Source organism: Gavialis gangeticus, unplaced genomic scaffold, assembly GCF_001723915.1.
Source record: "Gavialis gangeticus isolate Ggan-Ray unplaced genomic scaffold, GavGan_comp1, whole genome shotgun sequence".
NCBI lineage: Eukaryota > Metazoa > Chordata > Crocodylia > Gavialidae > Gavialis > Gavialis gangeticus.
Window position 1 is genome coordinate 12,479,178 of NW_017728997.1, and position 12,901 is coordinate 12,492,078.

General features: G+C 43.4%; 1 protein-coding gene across 1 annotated transcript in view; it reads left to right on the forward strand.

Annotated features, from left to right (window-relative positions):
* Positions 1–12,585, forward strand: part of FAM19A4 (family with sequence similarity 19 member A4, C-C motif chemokine like) — a 79,934-nt gene extending 67,349 nt beyond the window's left edge. Inside the window, exons 5-6 of the mRNA XM_019504791.1 lie at positions 6,265–6,389; positions 10,380–12,585. Coding sequence (XP_019360336.1) covers positions 6,265–6,389; positions 10,380–10,391 — 137 coding nt within the window. The 3' untranslated portion in view covers positions 10,392–12,585. The remainder of the gene's footprint in view (positions 1–6,264; positions 6,390–10,379) is intronic.
* The last annotated feature ends 316 nt before the right edge of the window (positions 12,586–12,901 follow it).

Below are 12,901 nucleotides of genomic sequence, written 5' to 3' on the forward strand. Positions count from 1 at the left end.
TTCCTGACAGACATTACAACCTGCTTTTAACATAGTAAGTAAGGAGAATGTGGAATAATATCTACTGGAGGTAAACTTATGTCAGTCATCAAACCTGGAAAATTTGCACCCAAGAGTTTTAAAAGAGCTGGCAAAAGATAGCTTTCTCCCAAAGATGTTCATTTTTAATAAGACTAGGAATATTTGGGGAATTTGAGAAGTGTCGTGCTGATATTGAAAAAGGCTAGTTAGGGAGAAACTATATGGCAGTAAGCTTGACATAATACCCTTACAAAATATAAAAATTACCCTGGCAAAATAATTAAAAGGCTCATATGGGATTCAATTAATAAAGTGTTAATGGATAAGAACATAGTTAGTGCTGGTCAACTTGGTTTCCTGGGAAATGGACTTGTCAAACAAACCTGACTTTATTCTTGGACAAGTTTAGAAGTTGGATTGCTAAAGGTCTGTACAAATGAAATAAACTTTGGTAACGTATTTGGTTTAGTTCTAAAGGGTGTTCTGGTTTAAGAAAAAATGCACTGTACAGTGTCCAATAAGTGCATGCTAAATGGATTAAGAACTGGCTAGCTGATTGATCTCAAATTGCAGTCATCAGCGAGGAATCCTCATTAAAGGGAATGTTTCAATTAGGCTTTGGCAGGGATTGGCACTAGGCCAGATCCTAATCCACATTTTTTTTCAGGGATCTGGGAGAAAAAAATAAAATCACTGCTGCCAAAACTTAGAGAGGACTGAAAGGCTGACTAAGAAGATAACGATGAGCTCAGGGCAGCCATACCAATCACTTGGTAAGCCAGACCTATTCAAAAAGAAAGGCAGTGAAACACCTTATATCAGGGCTGTCTAGTTGGCGGGTTGCTTGAAGCCCATCCAGGATTAAGCTGCAGCTCCAGGCACTGCTCCTCCCTTTGGCTCGCATGGCTTGATGTGCAGTCTAGGAGTGTATGGCCTATGATGTGTGCGGCTGGGGGGTCCCGCACCCGCTGGCCCCTCACTTCATAGTTTCATAGATTTAGGGTCAGAAGGGACCTAGTAGATCTTCTAGCCCGACCCCCCGCCAGGGCGGGAGAACAACAAAACCCCAAAACAAGAAACGGGACTCAAATGAGTCCAGCCAGGTAGGCATCCAGCCTCTTCTTAAAGACCCCCAGGGTAGGGGCCAGCACCACTTCCCTTGGAAGTTGGTTCCAGCTCCTAGCCGCCCTAACTGTGAAGTAGTTTTTGCGGATGTCCAATCTATACCTCCTCTCCATCAACTTGTGCCCATTACTCCTTGTTATGCCAGGGGGTGCTAGGGGAAACAGTGTCTCCCCCAAACCCTTCTGGTCCCCCCTAGTGAGTTTATAGACGGTCACCAGGTCCCCCCTCAGCCTTCTCTTGTGGAGGCTGAATAGGTTCAGGTCCCGCAGTCTCTCACTGTAGGGTCTGCCCTGTTGTCCCCGGATCATGCGGGTGGCCCTCCTCTGGACCCTCTCCATGTTGTCCACATCCCTCTTGAAATGGGGCGCACAGAACTGGACACAATACTCCAGCTGTGGCCTGACCAGCGTCGCGTAGAGGGGGAGGATCACCTCCTTGGCTCTACTCGAGATGCACCTGTGGATGCACGACAAGGTCCGGTTAGCCCTGCCAACCATGACCTCGCATTGTCGGCCCATGTTCATCTTGGAGTCAATAATGACTCCAAGATCTCTTTCTGCCTCCGTGCTCTCAAGTAGGGAGTTCCCCATTGTGTAAGTGTCCCACTTGGACAGCTCTGCCTTATGTCAAGAGGTTGTAAAAGCTCTGTCTGCTCAGCTTAACACAAATCAAACAATGAGGTGACAAGAGAAGTACCTTTGAGGGAGAGAAAATACTGAGCCCTTTCATCTAGGGGAGAAAGGAGCCGTAAGAGTCAGTGGCTGGACGCTGACCCCAGATTCATTCAAATGGGAAATAAGGCACATTTTGACCATTGTGAAAGACTACCAAGAGGGAAGTGGATTTTCCATCTCTTGACGTCTTCGGATCTAAATGTGGAGGCCTGTCTAGAAGGCATGCTGTACTCAAATGTATTAGGCTCAATCCGAGGATAAGTGGGTGAAATGTAGTCACCTGTGATATATTAAAGGTCAGGCTTCACGATCTCATGGTACCTTCTGGCATTCAGCTCTATCAGTCTGTTATTTCAATGGAGTCACCCTATCTAGGGGACCGTGCCAGCAAAAGATTTATTTGCAGGAGGGTAACCCATAGCAAATGAGCTGGTGGCTGTCAGACCAAGGCAGCATCCTCTTCCTTCAAGATGCGGGTTGTATATGAGGCTGACATACCCAATCCCATTCCTTAGAAAAATTGGTTATTGAAACCTCTGCGAGAACCACTCAAGCTGATAAGGGATGGGAACAACATAAATCCACCCAGGAGTCAGACAGTTACAGGGAGAGCAGAAGTGAAGGAAGTCTTGCTATGCAGAAGTTTTCCCTGTTTAAAGGCCTGACGGTGAGAGCTGTTCCCTTTGTAAGATAAGAGATACATTTGAAATGAACAGTTGTGTCCAGAGGGCTGAAAAATACAGAACTACATACATATTAGACATTAAGGGTACAGGGTAATCCTGACATAACTAGACATACGAATTAGTGCTTTCCTGAAGCAAAGAATAGGTGGCTTGCTGTAGCAACCAGAATAAGGTGCATTACATTTATCAAGAAAGTGTTATTCTGAGGGAAGTTTTCAGAACAGAGTCGAAATCAGTCAATGAAAGGAAAAGGATTGGTTTCATTTAAAAAGAACCATAAGTAGAGACAGGCCAAAGTTGAAATATTCAATCTATATAAGAGCTTTCAGAGGTCTTCCAAGTGCTGATTTATTCTACAGTGCTTTCAATTAGCATCCGCGCCAGCTTTTTATGGAAAGTGGTATTTCTAGAAATTTTGGGCTCACCTTTGCATTTGCTTTATTTTTCTACGGGCGTTAACTCCATTCAGATCAGTGGAGTTACACCAGTGTAAAACTGCAGTAGGGCGGTGCTGAATCCAACCCTACGCTGTACTGCTGGCCATTTGTCTTGCTACCTCATTCCTGAAATACTTCCTTGAAAGGTGTTCATTAAGATATTGGAAATGGGTAGAGATTAGATGTGGGCAGATGAAAATGGCTTCATGTTCAGAGAGATCCATTGGGGGCTGGTCTCAAATTTCATTGTGACCAATTGATGACAGGTACGAGAAAGAAAGAAAGAAAGAAAACCAGGACTCTGAACTACAGAAAGAAAGAAATAATTATGTGTAGACATGGTGCATGGGATGTCAATAGAGGGAGAAGTAGGCATTGCGGTGGTGAGAGATGAGGTGCCTAATGCCTATTGGTGATCACATCTGAGTTCAATATGTAGATTCCCAACCCAATGCAAGAGTAAAATTTGGTACCTAAGAATGGGATCCACGAAAGCCAATGTGAGGACTAGAGAAACGTTCAAACCAGCTAGGAAAAGTTGAGGAGAACATAGGGTTGAGTTTTCCTGCCCCTTTCTGGGGTTAGGCCTTTACTCTGGGTAGCAGGTTCACAACCCTGGACTCTCTCTGGGCGTTTGGTACTTCCCCAAAGAGGGATCAGTCCTCTTTCCTTGAAAATCCAGGTGGAGGAGGTACACAGTGCACCTGGACTAGCTCAGTGGTTAGAGCACTTGCCCAAGTTGGGGAAATCTTGGATCAGCCAGAGGAGGTATGAACCTGCTATGCCCATCTCGCAGGAAACGGACCTACCCACCCCCGTGCTATAGATGACTTTTTTTGGGTGGGGGGAGGACTCCCTTTTCCTCCTGTTGGATTTGTTCCCTGCTGCATGAAATAACAGCACATACATGAGGAGATAGGAGGGAGTAAGGCTAACTCCTGCCGCTTAGGAGACCGGGATTCCAGTTGACCATCCACTGAATATGTCAGTACACGATGCTAAGAGTTCATCCTGATTCTCCCGGGTGAGTGGCCTAACTACTGGGCTATTAGAAACATAGGTGCTCTCCCTGTCCCCACTAGGCTATTAGAAACAGGATCTCTCTCTGATACAATGCATACTTAATTATTCCACGTAGCATGGGGCACCTTCAACCCGCTCCCATCCTTAGACATGGTCAGAAAAGGTGGTTAAGAGCGTTGAATTGAGCCCATAAGCTGGGTAAGTGCTTTAACTCCTGAGCTGTCAGCTGAACAGAGACCGCCACCACCTTCTCCTCTGGCTGTGCTTTGTGCGGAGCCCATTTCTTGAGGATGCCTCCTGGATGAAGCAGATGAGACAAGATAGACGGACGTCCAGTTTGTGAACCCTGTCAGGGCGTATATGAGAGCAGCTAGGTGCCAGATGGGGAACATAAGAGGGCCTAAATCTCTTTGTGGATGTAGCTCTCTGTGAGTACAGCAAGTTAGTCATGAATTGCGCCCTTAAAATACCGATGGCAAAGAGAATGAGTCAGAGTTTTAGGAAATAGCAAAGATCTCAAACAAACTGCTCAGATGGTAATATATTCAGAGTGGAAACAATCCCTTAAGTCCCATGAAGCATAATCAAGTTTCACTGAAATTAGTCAGTCAATAGTCAATTAGTTAGAGTAGATGCAAATTCTTGGTGGCACAAACCATGTGTTTATTTTATAAGTCTGATAGGTTGGATGCATCGTTCCAAAAGTGGTGTCTGAAGTCAAACTGTTACTTCAAGAAGGTATTTTGCAGTCCAAAGATACCTCTAAGTGCCAGCTAAAATTAAAAAAAAAACTCCTTAGAAAATAAGTAATTGAATCAGCATTTCAGCAATCTACTGATGTCAGCTTGCTGTTAGTTAACCTAATTTGGAGACTGCAGAAGTATAAATACATTTTGGAATTAATGAAAAATGGTTTATTCCTTACAAGAACTAAACCATATTATTTTTGTACATCTCATTAGAGTAAAGAACATAATTCAATATTTTGTGCACATAGTTAAATGATGCAAAGTATCTGTCTAATAGGTATAGCCAGATTTTATTTGAAGTCCAAATTAGAATAGGTAAGATTGTGAAGCCTTATCTTCCATAATGATTTTCTGTGGTTTGCATATTCCCACCTATCATGCTAATGTTAAATAAAGAAGGCATGCAGATAGCTGCAATATTTTTTGGTGGAAATCTATCTGTTATCTCTAATATTAGTCCTGGCTATGTCTGTAAAGCTTATAAGCATAGTCTGATTAAGGGGAAATATCTTAAGAGCAGAATATTAATAAACAAGCATGTTTAATGCTATAGCCTTCACAAATATAGGGTAATACTGAGAGTGCAATTGGAAGTAGGTTCTTAGTTAAATATGCATATGCCTTCCAGTGTTATTACTGTAGAGTCCCCACTCCCTGCATGTGCCTCATATAGGATCCTCTTAGTTCCCACTTCTGATACATTATATTTTCTTACCAAAGAGGACTTACAGGTTCACATCTGAGTTAAACATTTGCTACCCTGCACCCTGGGAACACCTTTCAGAGCCGTTCTATATGATGTGCTCATTAGCTTCTACTGTTCTTATTAATTGACTGTATTATGGTGATGAAAGCATCATTGACCCATAGCTGTGACCAGTAGCATTGGCTGGGACTGGGGTGATCCAATTCATAAATGGTACAGACCAGATCAGTGTGTGGACATAAGGTGATCACTGCCGTGGCACATCATGTGGGAGGGGAGCTGTGGTTACTGGCAAGGCTGTTTCTCACTTGCACCCCCCCACCCAGTCCCCATGCAGTTTCCAAGTCCAAAGTTGTAGGAAAGAGCTGGTTTCACTTCATGCCCTGCCTGATCATGCCAGTAGCTGGGTGTAGGGGGCTGAGGTTTAATCACATCCTTTTAGTTTCATACCAGCTAAGGTAACCTATTTCCTTGATATCAGCATCCTCCAACCCATATCCTGCACACTGTGAGACCCTGCTGTAGAGATTGCAGGCATGGAGGTTCTGAATTTCATCAGTGATTAGATCCAGGTAGCATAAACACTGAAAGTCATTGAATAAATAACTCAGCCCAGCAAATGCAATGGGATTGGTCTCCTTGGGTGCATAAGGAGGGCTGATATCAGTAAAAGTTTTAGGATCCTGGAAGACAAGTTAACCACAGCGCCTATATTCAAGACCAGTACCTGTAATAGTTTGCATGTTGTTCTAACCGAACGTGACATATTTTCCAACAGGAATTTCCCTGCAGCTGAGACAGTCGCCAGCATGAGAAAACATTTTGCTCTGTTTCTTTTTCCAGCCTCCATTGTCCTGCAGAAGTGGTGGTGTCACATGAACCCCTGTCTGGATGGAGAAGACTGTAAAGTGCTGCCAGACTATTCAGGTTGGTCTTGCAGCAGTGGAAATAAAGTCAAAACCACAAAGGCAAGTATAGAGATAGCGTCTCTTTAAAGGTGACAGCCTGGCAACAACACTTACTCATTGCATTACACCTGCCCTGCTAATACTGGCATCAGTATCACCCACTTCTGTGCCAGGTACAAGAGTGAAGAGACTGCTGCCTCTGCAAATACAGTTGTGCCCTGTGCCCAGGCTAATTAAATTAGCTGGGTGCTGGGGCAAAGATCCCTGGGAGTCAGTTGGGGCCTGCATAACCCTAGCACCTCCCTCCCTTTGGGGGACAAAGACATAAAATCCTTATAACAGCATATCACACAGCTCTGCCTCATCCTTATGGAGCTGGCAATTGCCTCATCCCATGGAGCTGGCAATTGCTTCACAAAATCTTGTCCTGCTAGCCTCCTTAGAGGGGCGCTGTCATGGCCCTCCATGTCCAAGCATGACTCTGCCTGTCGCGAGTACAGGTTGCCAAGCCTGGGCATGGGCCAGCTTGTGTAGAGATTTAGCATCATGCTCGAATAGCCAGTAGGTCAAGAGTGGCCAACCTGTGTGTGGCATGTGGCGGACAGGGAGGAGACAGGGAGATAGGGTAGGAAGCAGAGAAGCAACTTGGGCAGGTTGCATGGGGTGGAAGCAGAAAACATAGCAGCAGATCAGGCAGGGAGCACAGGGCTGGGAGCCAAAAGCAGAGCAGCCATTAGGGCAGGAGAAGGGGACCCGAGTAGCACTCAGGGAGGTTATGGGGCTAATTTGTGGTACGCCTGACAGAAAAGGTTGCCCTCCTGCAGTAGATCAACCCCTTCTACACTTATTTGGGGTCCAGCCTTTCCGCTTTTAACTAGGAAACAACCTGTTCTGCTATGAAAAGCTCTGCAGAGGCTGGTCTGTTAGTGCAAGGACTGTGCTCTCAAAAGGACCAGGCCTTGGATTATGCAAAATGAGAACCCAGGGGCAAGATTTTCACAAGCCAGGCCCTGTCTGCCTACTTAGGTACCCAGCTGCCATCCCCTTGATGTATGGAGACACCCTGGAAGTATGTTTGAGTTGCTGCACCTCATTGAATTTATTTTAGCTTATAAAGTGGGCAGCAGTCAAGGTTCATTTGTCCCTCAAAAAGTCCCTCCCAGACTTTCTGAGGGGTTGAGAGTTCACCCTGGCCTCAGGAGGGGCTACTAGATGCTGATCACCTTTGGGAATCGGATTAGGCCTTGTTAAGGGCCTAATGTCAGCTACCCATTCTTTTAAACATATTGGCCAAGATCTTCACTGGTTGATCCAGTCTCGTAGCAAATGGCCGATGAAGATAAAATGTTCTGGACCACTGCCAATTCAACGAGCTAAAATTAGTTCAGTGAGGTGCAGCAACTCATCCATACTTCCTGTGTGTCTCCATGCATCAAAGGGATGGCACTGTCCAGCAGGCAGTGACCTGCAAAGACATATGTTTATCCTCTCCTTTGCATCCTCTTCAAGCTGAGGATTGATGTTGTCCTTTTATATTATAGTCTGTATTAATAAAGACGTACTGATGCCAAGTGCCCTTTGATAGTGACTGCTTCACACAGGAGCAAGGACATAAATTCAGGGGAAGCCATACACGTCAGGCAGCTGTTATGTGAACGTGCGAGTGGTCTTTAATTCAGGATCAGTGACCCAGATTTGATGGGGATGAACTGTTTTTCTCTTTTGGAATCAAAACGCTTTAAGGCAGAGACTGTCTTTTTATGTATGTGTGTGCAGCACCCAGCACAATGGAGCTCCTGGGGTCCTTGGGCATTGCTACCATAAAAATAAAAATACTGGGCATGTCTACATGTGCAATTAATGCGGCTGAATAAACTCCAGCACAGTTTGCACTGGAGTTCATTGCTCTTGGGCACTGCATTTGCACATGCACCTGGGACCGCAGCACACTGAGCAGCCCTGGCTGGCAGGGAGCCCCGGGGGGGGTGGGCAGTCTGCCAGCCCAGGCGTGCTCTGACCCAGTTCAACAGGCTGCGGAGGGGCTGGCTGGGGCACAAGTGCGCTACAGTGCAGGGCGGCAGAGTAAATAACTCCGCCATAGGATAGTGCTTGTGTCTGGCAGTATTGTACTACGGCAGAGTTAGTTTACTCTGGCCTAAGATCACTGCACATGTAGATGGTGACGTTTTTGTTGTGGAGCTAATTTGTCGGCTCTGTAGATGCACCCGCTTAGTACTAACAAGGTAATGACTACAAGCTGCTTTGAAAGGCACCAGGATCCAGTGACAGATGGTGCTTTGTTCAAGAAACTAGCCAACAGCTGACTTATTCAAAGTGAAAGTCCCACCATAAACTGCCCCAGTGTAGCTTCCTTGTTAATCTGCTTTGCAACAGAACTGTGTTGTTGTAGACAACACAGATAAGGCACTTCTTATGCTCTGCATTCGTATGATTTTTCTGGCCCATCTGGGCTCTGTTTATTCGTTCATCTGTGTTTCCATATTCCTCCATCAGTAGGTAAGCCTACAAGAGTCACTTTGTAAGGCAGGAATATAAATGTAACATTGTCCCCAGCAGAAGTGACATTTCATTTAGTACTTCAAGAACTCAAAGTTGCTAAATACTGTTCCCAAAGTCATCGTGCTGCTATAGCTGGCTTTTAGTATTTGGCCACCTGAGAATAATTCTGAAATCATAAAACTTTGTTTCTCTTATTAATCCAAACAAGACTGACTTGAACTGTATAAAGCATTTTATGTCTTTTACACATCTTATGCACACATCATAAATTCATTTGTATAACTGCCTCTGGCTACCGTGTGCGGATGGTACTGCAGTTCCTAAAAAAACACTGACAGACCGTTGCTCTACATTAAAAGATTGTACTGGAAAATAAATGCAGGTTAATTTATACAATGATTGTATCATGAAAAAAAAAAGATGTATTTTTTGATAAGGGGCAGGATGTTGTTTCAGAATCCAAGGAAATTTATAACCCCAGCCCCCATATTTGGTGGTAGCTCATGAAAAGAGTAAAAATGCAACATGAGCATGTGCAATGTTCCTGTTATTACTAAACAAGTGAAAAAGAGTGGAAAGGTTACTTCTCTGGGTAATTATCTGGTGAAGGTAGAGAAAAACAAATTGACCACATTTTGTGCTTATTTATAGTCACTGAGTCTATGCTAGTTTGTAACCACTAAGGAAAACCAGATCGACCAGATGTTTAAAATGCATTTTAGCTGGGATCAAGGACTAGAGTTTGATCTGCTGAACTGCCCATGCAGTTTCTGACCAACTAGCGGTTGAAAAATTGCTGAGGAACTTAACCTGAAGTGCCTGTATGGACGTGAGCAGAACTGCAAACGCTACACATGAATATGGAAGCACTTGTCTTAACTGAAGGACTGTTCTCAAATGGATCCATGTTCTATATCTTGCCATTGAACCTGAGCACCCATTTGCATCCACCATCATAATCTTTGCGCCATTCAAGACTCTTTGTGCCATTTCTACATCTCCCTTTGACGAACACTGGGCTATTTCCAGCCTTGGTAATGCTACTTTAGGCCCTTTCCCTCTGATTTCCTCATCAATGCCCTCACTTCCTAGGATATTTTGACTCCTTTCTCTGCAGCCTTCCCAAGCCTTAGCTCTCCGGCATTAGTGGAAGTCAGTTCCCCATCTCTTTATACATACAGAGAAGTATGTCCAGGTCAGGTCATCCTTTGAAGTCAATCAGTTTTCATTGCCTGTGGCCTGCTCTGTATGATCTTCAAGAAAGGCATTAAACGAGACCATGCTGAAAAGAAAGATTTTTTTTTAAGACAAAGAGGCACTTAATTCCCTTGGGAAAGTCAATGGGAATTAGAGACTGAAATCCCCTTACCATGAATAGCATGTGCCCGATGCTGGCATACATCTTCCGGTTATGTGCAGGTTACATGCAATGGGTACAATTTTATCAGGTGACATGCTCATTCATCCAGTTCATTTGCAGGGCTGTTGTTCTGTTTGTTTCTAAGCATGTAACTCTCTCTCCTTTTGTAGGTGACACGGTAGCGAAGAATAGATATCTGTGTCATTGCGGGGACAATGGGATTTGCAGCTGCGTGGCTTGGGTATTACGCTCAGACCCTTTTTTGAGAGGACACTGTAGACTTCATACTTTGAACTTGCATAGTCGGTGAGCAAGAAGGATAGCGCTTCTCCTTTGGACTGAGCGGCGCGTCTTGATTCAGGATCTTCCCACATTTAATTTGAAAAAGGAATTTTGCTTCTCTCTAAAAGACATGTTTGATTCTCCTCCACCTGCAAGCAATTCATAGAAGCACACACACGTGGGCTATAAGATTTTATTTACGGCACTATGAGCTCTAAAATTGATTTAGATGATTTTTGAGCCGTCAAGAACGTTGGGAGGAAAATGAAAGAAGCAACATGAATTCATTTGAAGGTACTGTCATCTCACCTACAGCACAGTGGACCAATGTGAAGCTGATCCAATAGCCAAATAAGCCTCAGGGCTAGTGCTCTAGTAAACCATGCCTCAGTGTTTTTTTCAGCTGTGATTTAGTAAATATTGATTCTGTATGAAGGTGAAAAGATGGCTCTTATAAATCAGTAGCATTATGTGTATTCCATACCTTTGTTACAGCCTGTGCAATTATATTTATTTCTGTAGATGGTTTCAGATATTTTAACTTTTACATTCATAACTGGTATGGGGAAGCACAGGACAGCAACTAAATCTTGCAGTAGATATAGATTTTACTATTCTAAATAAATCCATTCTGTGGGAGAATAGCAAAGTGCACATACTTTGATTCTAGATATGGAAAAGAATTTAGCTATTAGCTAGTAATGTCCATTCAGATACTTCAAAATGAGAGAGGAAACTAGCATTGCATAAGGAAGGCTTACTAGAAGAAGGATGATTTGTTTAGATTTTCATAGCTTTGATTGTTTTCTAATAGGAAACTTACTTAGAATTAAAGTCCTGGATTAGAAAGGATTTTCACTTTCAATTATTTTTTGTTTATAATGATTATAATAATTAAGTGTCCAGTTCCTTGACAGACCAAATATTCAGGCTGGTACACTTTGTGACACATCGTTGGTTCTTGCTTCTATAGATGGGGTTCCTACTGTTTTTTCTTATTTGCCTGTTTTACATTTTCGTCGTTGCTTTTCCTAACACAGAAGTGCAGGCGGAGGTGAAATTGCAGCCAGTCTGTTCCCAGTTGCATCATTTTATGATGGAAGATGCTTTGAAACAGACTTAAATGCAGTGGTGCAGGCTGGTATCAAACAGAGGAGTTGCTGCTGACTCAGCTATGTGATGCATTGTTATTCTGTATGTAAATATGATGGTAATACTATACAACCATTTTTTATATCTCCAGAAATGCCAAAAAAATTGAGACTGTGTTGCACTAATTAATTTGCTGTGCACAAGCTTTCCTGTTAATGGAGAAGAGATCATCAACAATGTGAACAACAGCCATTTGTTTCCTTTCTGTTGGAACAAATGGGGATATTCCTTCAGTCCTACATCCATTGGCATCAACAGTGAAACTCTCTTTTGACTTCCATGGCAGGAAGATCAGACTTGATATTTTGCTTTTGGTTCCTCACTTTTAGTTCACTTTCAGTATGTACCCGGTTGCAGCTGGGCTCATAGTGGTTATTGTAATTGTTAATCAGTAAATGAGATTTTTTTTCTGTTTGAAAGTTTGCCTAGTTATTTTATCCCCAAGTCTCTGCTGCTTCAAATGGACCCAGTGCTCTACTGTATTTTTCAGTGCAACTTGCCAAGAGGTCTTAGACCATTTTAGGCACATCTCTGAAGCGATATTGTTTAAACATAATAATAAGTTATTATTTCTGTCCTGATACCCTAGATCTGCTCATTATTAATGTAGTGTATCAAGTGCTGTACAAGTGCATGGTCAAAGGCTGTCTCTGAGAAGTTAGATTGGACTAACTTTTTTTTGAGCATCTGCAAGCAGCCTGCATGAACAAGGAAGACAAAGAGTAGCAGAAAGGAATTAGTATTAGATCCAATTTTGAAAGGTCTCTGAAGCTCAAAGACAGTAAGTCACTCTACAAACATCACACAGCAGGTGAACGTCTAGAACTGAACCCAGTTAGTACGTAGCTCAGTAACCATCAAATAAAAGCAATAGCAGTGTCCAAGCTTAGATATAGCCATTCTGAAGACAATAGTTGCTTTTAAAGACATTAAAAAGGGGGGGGGAAAGCAGTCATGTGTAAGCTCCATAAGACGGGTTATGAAATACAGCCCAGGTATATAACTTACCTTCCTAGATCCTCCATCCACGATCACAGTTTTCTGTTAATAAAGCAGTTTTCTTTCCAAAGGATCTCGTACGGATTTACAGCGTTTCCAGATTGCATGCACAAATTCTGTAATGTGTATCCACCTCTGCCGTGTCTTATTGTTGTAGTGCTTCTGGCTCCAGAACACCAGTATTTTAGGGGCTGGAAGTATGCTTCCTCGTGGAAGAGAAATGGGTGGTGCAGTTTCTTTCTCCTGAACCTTGATCACC